We start from the raw sequence: 13,620 nt of genomic DNA, 5'->3' as shown, positions 1-13,620 counted from the left end.
ACTTTTCCCACAGTATTCAGAGTTATACAGTGAAGATAATAATACTATTAACAAGATAATCAGCCTCTGTGGGAGTAGTGTTCAGATAGCTGCTCTGCTCTGTGTACAGGGCATTGAAGATGATAACAGTGGGTGGATTATATTCTTAATCCACCCACTGTTAGTTACAGCACTTTCAGAACGACATCTGCTGTGATGTATTCCCCCCAAAACTGTAAATGTTATCAGGAAATAATCACAAAAGAGGAAACACTGTTAAATGTTCATTTTCCATCCTTTATGTCAAAACAAGGCCCAGAGTGAGATTAAAGTGGTGGGTGGGTTCTTTTGTATTTTGAAGAAGTCTAATATTGAGCCTATATAATTGAGTCTAATAATTACTACAGAGCATTGTACGGAGCCCTGCAGGGGACATTAATTAAGACGCAAATATGTGATGTCTTGTAAACCGAGCAGATATCTGACATTTACACAACTACATTCACGCCTCAAAATATCTTAAAAGTGTATTTTGAGACCCAGAAAGAGTAATATTACAACTAAGTAGCTGCCGCCATTGTTGGAATTCAACTTTTGCGAGAATGTTGAATTCCAACTTTTTGAGATTAAAGGTGGAATTCAATTTCAAGAAAAAAGTTAAAAAGTGGAGATTGCCACTGCTGCTATACAATCTACAAAATGCTTTGGGCAGATGAGTTACTGTTTTTATTTACAAGGAAATTATTTATCTTTCTAGGAGATAAGCATAGTGTGGTGATAAGTATAAAGATGAAGAAAAGGTGTTGCAAAAAGGAGAATCTGATAAGAAAAGAAAAAAAAAAAATTTGGAAGAGTTGGGTGGATTTCCCAAGAGTCAGTAAAGCCCACGCAGGTTTTTGGACACCACTCAGACAGCCACCAATTGAAGGAGAACGTGCAGCTAAACATGTCACTCGTTGGGGAGGAGACTACAGAAAACTATGGGCCCACATTTTTTTTGGCAAAGTTACACACTGATTTAATATTAATCCTATCTGTCCATGAAGCCAGATAACACACACCAATGAGTTAAACTGCAGGAATGTCTTAAAGACATAAAGACCTGGATGGCTGCTAACTTTCTGCTTCTTTTTTTTTTTTCTTTTTTTTTGTGTCCCGTTTGGATCTTTAGCATCAGAATTGTTGTCTTAAGGCCAAGAAAGATGCCAAGTGGATTTATTTTACCAAGTGGATCATCATGGCCTTGCCATATTGGTCCATTTGATTGACCTTTATTATAATTATGAATTTATTTTATTTTCAGTTGCTACAAACGGGACAGACATGACTGTGGGATAGGACAGGGAGAAAGAATGAAAGAAAGAGAGGGAGAGAAAGAAAACCAAAGGGGAGAAGAGGCGGTGAGAAGGGGGGGAAGAAAGAAAAAAAAAACACCTGGGTCACCTGTATGGAGAAAAAAAGCAGAAGAGAAAGCAAACAACAAAGAGCAACATAATAAAAAAAACGGCACCATCACAATAAACTAGCTAGCAGTAGATATCAGTAGATACTAAATATTAAACGATATTGTGCAGCACGCAAGATAGACAGCGCACAATGTGCTTTGAGGCAGCAGCCAAGAAAGCTGTAGTCCGCGTCTGTGAATACCCGTGTGTACACCTGTGTGCATACCTGTGTGGATCAGCATGCTTGCATTCCAAAGGTTTCTCCATGTAACGATCTGCTAGGGAGTGTGGGGAGCCATAGCCCCGTCCACCAGGGTATGAAGCAGGTATGGAGGAGATCCAGGCCCCAGATATCCAGAGGCCCCAGAGTACAAGGACCCGAGGAGGACCACCAAAAGGGGGGGGGGGGAACCGTGCCACCCTCCTGGGAAGAGCTGAGTAGAGCCCCAAACGAGAGGTCACCCCGCAGCTACGGAGCAGAGGCCAGAGGGGGTTGCAGTGGCGTGCCCGCGGGCTCTGCCGGCAGCCAGCTGTGCCAGAGACGACCGAGCTTCAGGCCCAGAGGGCAGAGGCCTGAGGGCATCCCACCCCCGGAAGGGGCCCAGCCGGGCCACAGGCGCCAGGCCCCGCCAATCGGCCACCAGGAGTGAGCCTTTTCTGCTTCTTAATTCAGATCAAACTGAGGTTATTGTACTCGGCCCTGAAAAGCTTAGAAATATGGTCTCTAAGCAGATCCTTACTCTGGATGGTATTACCTCGGCCTCCAGTAACACTGTGAGGAACCTTGGAGTCATGTTTGACCAGGACATGTCCTTCAACGCACATATTAAACAAATATGTAAGACTGCTTACTTCCATTTGTGCAACATCTCTAAAGTTAGAAATATCCTGTCTCAGAGTGACGCTGAAAAACTAGTTCATGCATTTATTACTTCCAGGCTGGACGACTGTAATTCATTATTATCAGGATGTCCTAAAAACTCCCTGAAAAGCCTTCAGCTGATCCAAAATGCTGCAGCAAGAGTCCTGACAGGGACTAGAAAGAGAGAGCAGATTTCTCCTGTTTTGGCTTCCTGTTAAATCCAGAATTCAAAATCCTGCTCCTCACATACAAGGTCTTAAATAATCATGCCCCATCTTATCTTAATGACCTTGTAGTACCATATCACCCTATTAGAGCACTTCGCTCTATACTGCAATAGGTGTAGGCTGCACTGGTCACTCCACTTCATTGATATTTATATTTTAAAAAAGTGCAACACTGTAACAACTGCCACAAAAACCAAAAACTTTTGTACTGTTCAGTTTGTACTGCTGCTCATTCCTGTGCAATATCCCATCTGCCCCCCCCTCACATTCCTATTTAAGATTTTCTTTATTTAATCACTAGTGTGTACATATATTTATATATACATACATATATATTTAGTCAGTTAACTGAAAATCTCTTTTTTCTTTTACTATATCTAATTAATATTTTGCTCTTACTATTTGTCTATTTATTTATTATTTTATTTTTTTCTACTGTACCATTCTGCTGAGTGACTGTCTTCTGCTCGCCAAATACATTTCATTGCGATGTTGACCCTGTGCTAACTTGCATATGACAAATAAAACTGAAAACTGAACTGAAACTGCTGGGGGATTCCCATGATGCACTGCGTGTTTCTTCTTCACTCACTATGTGTTAACAGACCTCTCTGCATTGAATCATATCTGTTATTAACCTCTGTCTCTCTTCCACAGCATGTCTCTATCCTGTCTTCCTTCTCTCACCCCAACCAATCACAGCAGATGGCCCCGCCCCTCCCTGAGCCTGGTTCTGCCAGAGGTTTCTTCCTGTTAAAAGGGAGTTTTTCCTTCCCACTGTCGCCAAAGTGCTTGCTCATAGGGGGTCACATGATTGTTGGGTTTTTCTCTGTATCTATTATTGTAGGGTCTACCTTACAATATAAAGCGCTGTTGTTGTGATTTGGCGCTATATAAATAAACTGAATTGAACTGAAATATAATAGTGATGTCCAGTTGACATAAGCGGGTGTCATTACTGCTGACGTGATTAAAATTTTACAGAATTGAGATTCCCCTCCGTGAATCACAACTTTAACGTGGTGGAGGAAAAAGCAGTTCAGAAGACCGTTATCTGAGTCAAATCGAATGTTTGTTTGATGTTTCATGAATGCAGGACGTCAGGAGAGTGGTGCAGTGAGTGTGAGAGATTGTCAAGAGGACAATGATCCTAAACAGTGCAGTTAAAGCATACCTGGAAAAACATACAATGGAACACTGACAGTCCTGGAATGGCCTTCCCAGATCCTGAAGCAGTTACTGAAGCAGTGGGGGATCAAAAAAAACGAACAAAAAGCAGCTAACATCCAAAGAAAAGCTTTGTCAGTGACTTGCTAGACTTTTCAACACATCTTTATCCTCAGGCCTTTCAGGACACTCCAGGGTCCTCCATATGTCGGAACATTTGAAGCTTCCCCTGAAAATCATGATTACAGAAAAAAGGGTCTAACCAGGGAAATGACAAAAAAACGTGTGTGGAAATCTTTATTTTGCTGAAAATAGCAACAGTCCAAATCGCACTGCTCACTGTTTTCATGGAATCATTCTAGTGACGGGTACAAGATTTATTTTGAAAGACAAAATGAATATACATTGTAAGACATTAACATCATTTAGTAGTCCCAGACCAGCACACCAGTCATTACCAATGCAGAGATCTCTGCATGTTTTTTCTGTCTTTGTCACTATTGTATGTTTCTGAACAAGTAACCTGACCAACATAAAAACATCTGGTTAACATGGTCCAGTACACACACACACACACCACACACACACACACACACACACAATGAGTCTGTGCTTTATGAATTTGGTCCTAATGTGTTTTGATGACCACCAGATTCTTCAGCATATCAAACGAGTTTCCATCCGGCTCCACTGAGACCACACCCTGCTCCTTGCTGTGCACCTGGAGGAAACCGTTGTGGTCCAGACCCATCACCTGAACCTCTGGGCCGTCCTCACTCCAGAGACGCACCCAGGTTCCACTGAGGTCAGAACAAAGAGAGCAGTTTTTACAGTTTAAATGTGAATGTGGGGTCTAGTAAACTTAATTAAGTTGAACAGTGGTTAAAACCCAACTCCAGAGCCACTTTACTCTTACATGAAAAACAAAACATCATCTGTTTCAGGATTTTATGTGCCATTTTTCTTTTACACAGTTTTGTTCATGTTATGCTTCGTGGGGCGATCGTGGCTCAAGAGTTGGGAGTTCGCCTTGTAATCGGAAGGTTGCCAGTTCGAGCCCCGGCTTGGACAGTCTCGGTCGTTGTGTCCTTGGGCAAGACACTTCACCTGTTGCCTACTGGTGGTGGTCAGAGGGCCCGGTGGCGCCAGTGTCCGGCAGCCTCGCCTCTGTCAGTGCGCCCCAGGGTGGCTGTGGCTACAATGTAGCTGCCATCACCAGTGTGTGAATGTGTGTGTGAATGGGTGGATGACTGGATATGTGAAGCGCTTTGGGGTCCTTAGGGACTAGTAAAGCGCTATATAAATACAGGCCATTTACCATTTATGTACTTCTGAATGCACAATGGAATATAAATTAGATTTGACTGCATTTTAGTAGCGTTTGAGGATACATGTACATAAAAGATTAAAAGTCTATTAACAGGCGAATCAGAAAAAGAAAGTTAAATATGACTGAATGAGATTTAATCACAAGATAAAGAGAACACATTTAATTACCTCAATTTGTATCCACACAAGAGATTGTTAAATATTATGTAATTTGTAATTAGAGAGATATATGACATTACAGTTTCCCCGTATTAGAGACTGGGTCAGTAAAAGCAAAAATAGGAAGTGGTATCATAAGGATACTTGATTTGAATCCGGTCAGTGCATCTCTACACTGAAAATCGCCCATTAAATCCTTGTTCCCATGTTGCTAAAAGAAAGTGTGTGATTCTAAGTAAAAGTGAAATCTTAGTTCAAAGCATCAAGAGTTGTCTACGTTACACACCTGTGGAGCCATCTCTTGTAGTACGTGGGCAGGACAGACTCTGGGCCTCCTTGCTGGAAGTTGTCAATAAGGGCCTCCAGGCAGTTGACAGTTCTCGCGATGAGCTGGGCACAGCTGAGCGGCTGCAGGCTGCAGTTGTGCTGTAAGTTGTACGACTGGATCAGGTCATTGATGCACACTGTTGGGTTGCTGTTTGTCACATTAAACCCACAGCCTGTAGGGAAGAACACGTTTAAGAGATAATTACAATATTCTGAGATAACCTGGGTTTGTGCACATTCATCCATGCACAGCTCTCGAGGTTCCTCCACAGCGTTTTGATCAGGATCGTGATTTTGACTTTTACTCTGAGTCATTATTGCACCTTGATTTTTTTCCTCTTTAGCCACTATGTTATAGAGTTGCTGCTGTACTTGAGGGATCGTTGTTATGCTAGACAATCCGATTTTGGCAAACTTTAGCTGTCAGACAGATGGCCTCACATCTGACTGCAGAATACTTTGCTGTTTTACAGTTAAATATGATATCTCATGGTGGACTGCAGCAAAAGCCCAAACCATCACCTCCCCACGCTGTGCTAACAGAATTCGTGTTACTATAAAAGGACATTGTTCCAGAAATCTTCTGGTTTATTCAGATGCAAACCCAAGCCATGCTACCAAGTTCATTTTTGAGAAAAGAGGCTTTCCTCCAAACAAGCCAAACAATTTCAGTCCAATCGTACTATCGTGAACTTTAACATTTAACATGCACCAATGAGTGAACACACTGTAAGCAATTTCAGGCCCAAGGTGAGGACGCAAAAATGTTTAACTGGATAGAATGTGTGATATGTGAATATACAGCAGAAATGTAGGTATAAATTCTGCTGCTTGTTTTCTATGGTCACCAATGTGTACGTTATTTTCATGCCGTTTTATTCAACAGATTATAATTTCTTTGCAAAAACAAATTCCTTAAAGCAGAGATGAGAATACAACAGAGCTGTATCGAACACCACTGATCTGCAGTGACTTTGGTGCAGAAATGAGGGGGTCATTCAGGCATTGTTTATAAAAGATGAACTCCAAGAAGCTAGAATAGTGGTGTTTTGGTACAATAGTAGCAAAGGGCCAGCATACCAATGTTTTCCCTGATAAAACCTTACTGTCCGTTCTGCTAGGATTGTAACATTTTATTCTTTAACTGACTTTGCATTGTGTCAGCTGTGACAACCGGGGATGCCCCATCCTCTGCAAAAAAACAAAACAAGGATGTGCACAGTGTGTACTGGGTAGCTAGTGTAAACTCCTTGCAGTGTCGAACAAATAAATCAACCAAGCTGTGAGGACCAAAGAAACCACATAAACAGGAATGGTTATTTCCAGCCAAACCAGTTTGAAAATGATCGGCAAAGACCATAAGAGACACACACACACACACACAGCAGGGAAGTAAGCGAAGAAATGAAAGAAAAAGCAACAGAAAGGTGGAGAAGGGAACTCTGAAGAAAAAGGAGCGCGGCCAGACTCTACCTGCTTTGCTCACAACGCCGCCCCCTTGTGCTGATGCTGGGGGCAGTACCCCCACTGTTCCAAGTAAAGACTGGCGTCCTGGATCTAGATGAGGCTTCGGATCAGAAGGCAAATGCTACACTTCACAGGGAAGTGACAGAAATGGCAGACACAGGGGTAAAGGTGGTAATTCAATCCACTTGGCAGGTGAATGAACTGAAGCAGGCCATTGCTGAGCTTACCTTGAAACAAGAAGGATCACTTAGCACCGGGAGTTCACAAGCCCCCTCGGACTGCACACCAAAAAGATTATCCACGAAGCACAAACCAGTGCCAGCACGCCCTCCATGCCATCGACAGGCTGCATATTAAGGGTCAGCCCTACAGGAGGACTCAGATTGGAGGACGAGATCCAAGACAAGTGGAAAATTGGAGGAGGATCCACACGACTTGAAGGAAACAACCAACAACCCAGATTCAGGGTACACTAGTGGGAGACTTCACAGGGGTATTCACTCCTCCACCAATGAGTGGTGCAGAGGGGTCCCAGCTCACATTTGAGAGATCTCCACCCCAGACTCGTAGGATGTGACCGAGAGGTCAAGGCGGGGAATCAATACCAATAACCCAACTGCCACTACGAGTAGTAGATGGAAGAGGCCTGCTGTATGTTCCCCAAAGAGACATTGAGGCCTACCTTCCAAATTTCCCCCAGTGGGAGGAGGAGCCTCAGACCACCCTAGAGGGAGAGACGATGGGAGACACCTACGGAGGTGGAGACCTGAGGGCCCTGCTGAGTAAGTTGGAGGGGAGAGACACCACACATTAACTACTAAAGGAAGCCAGCATCGGGTCATGAGAAGGATACGCTATACTATTCAACCTGTAATGGGATCACCTGTGGGAGTTCTAAGGAAGGAATGCCCAATTGACAGACTATCGGAGACATAAAAAAGGAAATAACACAAAGGGATGCTGGAGTGCTTAAAATGGGCTGCCACCCTGTAGGAAAGGCATGCAGGTGCACAACATAACTCCAATAATGCAATCCAGGCAGTCTGTAGTGTGTGAAGGTCCTCTCTAATGCCAAATCAGGCACAACAGGGCCTCAGGAGCCTTATCCCTCTTTTCCAAACCCATTCACAGGCAGAGGAGCAGGAGTGTCCAACCAGAGACAGTATGAAGGAGCGCCAAGGCCAAGGTTCCCCAATCAGATGCCATTCTAGATCTATGAATAAATCTTCTTTTTTTTGGTACCGGTACTAGTTTTATTTTGTTGTATTTATCCGCGACACCTTAAAGGCCGGTCTGTGAAAATATTGTCGGGCATAAACCGGTCCGTGGTGCAAAAAAGGTTGGGGACCGATGAACTAGGTCACGGGCTGTCACACATGCAATGAGCACAACCCAAGGGCGCCCTACAAATGCCCAGTGGTAAGGTTTCCAGTCTCAGAGGCTCCACTTCAAGATATCACAATTGACTTCACTGATGTGGGAGTGGGTCAGGTACTTTCTGGTGATGGTGGAAAAGTTCACAAGCTGGGTGGAAGCAGTATCATGCAAAAATGAATCAGCACAGACTGTAGTGAAGTGGCTGAAAAACAAGTTAATACCCTGGTCTGGGGTCCCGAGGAGCATATGCTCCGATGATGCCTCGTATTTCTCAAATAAAGAACTGGCAGGGGTAGAAAAGGCTCGAGGTATAACACAGTTTCAGGGCCGTTTGCTATCCTGCCTCACAAAGGCTGGTGGAAAGGGCAAATAAGACTCTGAAGAGAAAGATTCTTGATTTCTCTTATGGAACTAGACTGATGTGGGTGGACTCTCTCCCCATTGCTCTCATGTCAATGAGAACCTCCCTGCCCTGGCCCACCATGAGAGGGAGGTCATATGCCCTCTCTGGATGTCTGGCAGGTGAGTCGTGATGAACATACGACAGCGTTGACTAAACTGACCAGAGTTTTGTCTAAGCAGGTGCAGCTGGCTGAGCCCGAGGCAACTCCAAATGAGCAGTAAAGGTTGGTGAGTGGGCATGGGTGAAAGTTCACAAGAGAAAGTGGCTTGAACCCAGGACTGGACCCTATGAGGTGATTCAATGTAGAACCCATGCAGTCCAGGTAAAGCTGGAGCTAATTGGTACCACCTGACACACTGTGTACCTGCACAACCACCCTAGCGAACTTTGGGCGAGGTGAGGACTAATCTGGCAGAAACCGGCGACAGACAGCCGACAGAAACGCGTAAACCCCTGCATGTTTTTGTTAGTATAAATAGCGTGCTTTCTAGCTATTCCACTTTCCTGTGATTGTTGTTGTATTCCATGTGCTAGACGGCTATCGGATAGGTTGATCGTAGCTGTTTTGTCTAAGGAGAAGAACTCTACATCATAACAGTTGCCATTGTTCCGAGTGGAGGAGGAGTCAGAGGGTGACGAGGAAGAGTAGGTGTAACAGGAGGGAGTAAAGGCCTCTGAGGGCAAAAGCAAGTGTAGTGTTGAAGGTTTGAAGCTCCAGGGCACCACAGATGCCCTGTAAAATGGAAAGGGGAAGACAATGTGTGAGATAAAGGTTTACACCTTAACAGGTGTAAGAGGAGGGACTATTTGGTGTTATAGTGAACAGCTTAAGAATTTAGATGTCTAGACAGTGTTTAGTTAGAAATGGCGACAGTGAAGAAGCTTCAAGGTGAAGGGACACAAAGTCCTATGATAAGGTGGGTCATCGGGACGGCGTGAGACAAAAACAATATCCAGTATCTCAGCCAGGGTGGCCTTCATGCTAACTAAGATGTGAGAAGTGATTAGGTGAAAGGTGAGAGAACAGGGAAAAACATCTAGTACCCGTGTAGCAGAGTAGGGGCCTTCCCTTTTAGGTGCTGCTCTTCAGGATTGCTGAGAGGCTGGGACCACCTCGGGGCGCCAACGAAGGCAGAATAAATGTACACTAGGATTTCTCCTCATCGGTTTTAACCAATCAGACGCCCATTCTCATATAAAACTTTGTATACTGCTACATTAAGGTACTCTCTTATGTTAACAAGTTTAAAATGAGCATGTTAGTTTAGCCATGTGAGGAACGGCTTCATGTTGATATGAGTGAAATGTGTCCGTTGAACCGTGCAGATTGTCACCTATGAGCAGATGAAAAGTTGATCCCAGTACTGTGGAAGTCACCAGCACTCCTCCGAGCTTCATCAGGTTACCGTAGTAGATGTCATTGGGCCACTTCACCCTCAGATCTATGTCCTACAGGAGGTTAAACGTCATCTATCTTAAATGTACTTTAATACCAACACAATGATCTTTATTATACTTCAAAATGTGTGAAAATAGTCTAATAACATTTCCATGTGATTAACAAGGTTATGGTACCAAGTAATTGCATGTTAATGACCATGCTTGGATATGTTAATTTCCATTATGAGGTAAATACTAGGCTGTCTTCATGCATGCTCTCCCAAAAGGTTGATTCTGTCCATCTGGATGTTTTCAGTGGGAGAAATGTTTCATCATCAGGTGACGTCTTCAGTCTCAGCTGACTGCAGGTTTCCAACCTTATAAACAGGACATTTGCACAAGGACTGAAACTAGCACCACTGAAGGAACGATGGGCTGGGAGGTCAGTTCCTTGATCAACCTACGCATACGGATCAGTATTTAAGGTTTGACTCCACATCCACTGGAGCACAAACTGGGTGTCATCAGGACGCTACAACTGCTGCGTAAGTGAAAACCCGCAGTGATCCCGTACATGTCAGGAGTATCGGAACAGCTGAGACGCATTTCTTCCAAACACCGACACAAACAGAGTAACATAGTGTACGCTGTTAAGTGCAGGAGGATTGCCAGGATTTATACATCGGGGAAACCAAACAACCTCTGGCTAAGAGGACGCCACAACACAGAAGAGCCACCTCGTCAGGCCAGGACTCTGCAGCCTGTTTACACCTACAGGCCAGTGGACACTCTTTCAATGATGAGGATGTAACATCCTGGACAGGGAGGAACGCTGGTTTGAGGGCGGAGTCAAGGAGGCCATTTATGAGAAAAGGGAAAGACCATCTCTGAATGGAAGAGGGGGCCTAAGGGTAGGGCTGCTCGATTATGGCAAAAATGATAATCACGATTATTTTCACTGAAATTGAGATCACGATTATTTGACGATATTTATTTAACCCTTTAAGACCTACTATAGAACCAAGTCCACCAGAGCTTATATTATTTTTTTACATGCTGTAGTGCCATTTGTGGGAGCATTTCAAGTTGCTATACATCAATACAACTGTTATAGCCCATATTTTAATAATATGTATGCATTAAGTCCATAGTAATTACATAAATTGCAAAAAAGTGCAATAAACTACAAAAAAAATTGAAAATCGTTTTTGTTTTGTTTACATATATTTCTACTTGGAGAAATTTAAGAGGTTTATCCCTCAAAACTTTAAATACAATAAAGTTGCAAAAAATAGTTTCCCACCACAGGAAATTTATTTTGAGTGTCTTCATAGTTTTATTTTGGAGATACAGCAATTTTTATATACTGCAGGAAAAACAAAAAACAATCCTATGATGCAAATTTGCAAAGAAAACAGCATGTGCATCATTTCACTGTGGGAAGTGTTACGAACAGCTGATAGGAACGGCAAAGCGTGTTTCTGGAATATTATGTTTTTGTTCCTGCAAGGCTTTTTATGCAATTTTTTCAAAGCTATATGTGGAACGAAACCGTGACCGAGGACAAGCTGATGGCATCAGATGTAAGTACAACTCCTCCGGTTTCATATGCAAAACAAATTATTGCGCTAGCTTACACGGTTCAGGTTCTACAGGGATTTAACAATAGTTACACAACACGGAGCATGCTGCTCTGACCGGCTTTAAAGGGTTAACAATGACTTTAAAAAAATAATATAAAATAGTGTGCAACACCACTGAAGTTTTTTTTTTTAAACTCTCTTTTCAACCAACGGCAGTCACTCTCCAAATAACTTCTGCTTAGCTTTCCGAGCTTCCCTCGGGTCCTCTTAATCAGCGGTCTCCAACCTTTTTTGCGCCACGGACCGGTTTATGCCCGACAATATTTTCACGGACCGGCCTTTAAGGTGTCGCGGATAAATGAGGGAGGGGCTAATAATCGGCTCAGTCATTTTTAATGATCGTTGAAAGCCCAGATCGTAATCGTGATTAAAATTCGATTAATTGAGCAGCCCTACCTAAGGGTACATCTGTCACCATCTTACATGCTGTGATTGCAGTCATTGCCCAACTCTCTGTGAATGGGACTCATGGGCTTTGATCAGTGGTTGTTGATCAATGTCCATGATAATTTGCATATTAATGATCAATCACAGTTCATTCAGTGGTGCTGGTTTCAGTCATTATGCAAATGTCCTGTTTATAAGATTGGAAACCTGCAGTCAGCTGAGACTGAAGACGTCACCTGGATGATGATGAAATGTTTCTCCCACTGAAAACGTCCTGATGAACAGAATCAACTTTTGGGTAAATACTAGGCTAATGATGGGGGAACAAACACAGGGCGTATGAGGAAAAACCTAAAAGAATGAATAAAATAAAACTTACAGTAAGGGCACAATCATCTTTTAGAACAATAGAAGAACATCTAAGCAGGAAAAAGGCCGTAACGCTGCAGTGCTTCGAATAAAATGCTTTTAATACAGTGACATTAACTGGTAGTAATGCTGTAATAAGAACATGGACTGCTAAACAGTTGGATGTCTTAATGTTATTATGGAGATATTGGGATACCTGATATCCAGGAAGTGAGCAAACAGCCTCCACTACAGCAAGAGCAACCAGGTGCTGCAGGAAGGGAATCCTCTGTCCGAGCTTGGAGTTCAGCTCAATCTGGACATTCAGAGTGAACATGGCACAACCCAGAGGGCTGAGCCAGGCATTCCTTCCCCGACCTACAGCACAAAACACAAGCAGCAAGTTTTACCAAACACCTAAAGCATACTGTGAAATAGACTACCAGTCAGAAGTTTGGACACACCTTCTCATTTAATGTTTTTCTTTAGTTTCACACTGTTTACATCGTAGATTCTCACTGAAGGCATCATGAATGAACACATATGTAATTATGCAGTAATGAACAAGTGTGAAATAACTCTCAAAGCCAGCCTTTGCTTTGATTACTGCTTTGCTCACTCTTGGCGTTCTCTCCATGAGGTCGTCGCCTGAAATGGTTTCCAACGGTCTTGGAGTTCCCAGAGATGCTGAGCACCTGTTGGCCTTTTTGCCTTCACTCTGCGCTCCATCTCATCCCAAACCATCTCCACTGGGTTTAGGTCAGGTGACTGTGGAGGCCAGGCCATCTGGCACAGACATCACTCTCCTTCATGGTCAAACAGCCCTCACACAGCCTGGAGGTGTGTTTGGGCTCATTGTCCTGTCCTGGCATGTGGCTGCAGGATGCTGTGGTAGCCATGCTGGTTCAGTTTGCCTTCAATGATGCTTTTCCTTAGTCGTGGTTTCTTAGCAGCTGTTTGACCATAAAGGCCTGATTCACACAGTCTCCACTGAACATGTAGAGATGTGTCTGCTGCTGCTCTGTGTGGCATCTATCTGAGCTCTGATCTGAGCTGCTGCTTGTGATTGTGATTCCTGAGGCTGGTGACTCGGATGAATGTATCCTCAGCAGCAGAGGAG

General features: G+C 43.5%; 1 protein-coding gene across 2 annotated transcripts in view; it reads right to left on the bottom strand.

Moving 5' to 3' along the window:
• Positions 1–3,951: 3,951 nt before the first annotated feature.
• hlcs (holocarboxylase synthetase (biotin-(proprionyl-CoA-carboxylase (ATP-hydrolysing)) ligase)) overlaps positions 3,952–13,620 on the bottom strand; it is a 49,236-nt gene continuing 39,567 nt past the window's right edge. For both annotated transcript variants that reach the window (XM_026181405.1, XM_026181404.1), the window contains exons 8-11: positions 12,718–12,878; positions 10,077–10,191; positions 5,455–5,668; positions 3,952–4,480 (exon numbers count right to left, since the gene is read on the bottom strand). In XM_026181405.1, the coding sequence (XP_026037190.1) occupies positions 4,309–4,480; positions 5,455–5,668; positions 10,077–10,191; positions 12,718–12,878 (662 nt within the window). In that variant the 3' untranslated portion in view covers positions 3,952–4,308. The remainder of the gene's footprint in view (positions 4,481–5,454; positions 5,669–10,076; positions 10,192–12,717; positions 12,879–13,620) is intronic.

Source organism: Astatotilapia calliptera, chromosome 10, assembly GCF_900246225.1.
Source record: "Astatotilapia calliptera chromosome 10, fAstCal1.2, whole genome shotgun sequence".
Lineage (NCBI taxonomy): Eukaryota > Metazoa > Chordata > Actinopteri > Cichliformes > Cichlidae > Astatotilapia > Astatotilapia calliptera.
This window is presented reverse-complemented; position numbering and strand designations above follow the sequence as displayed.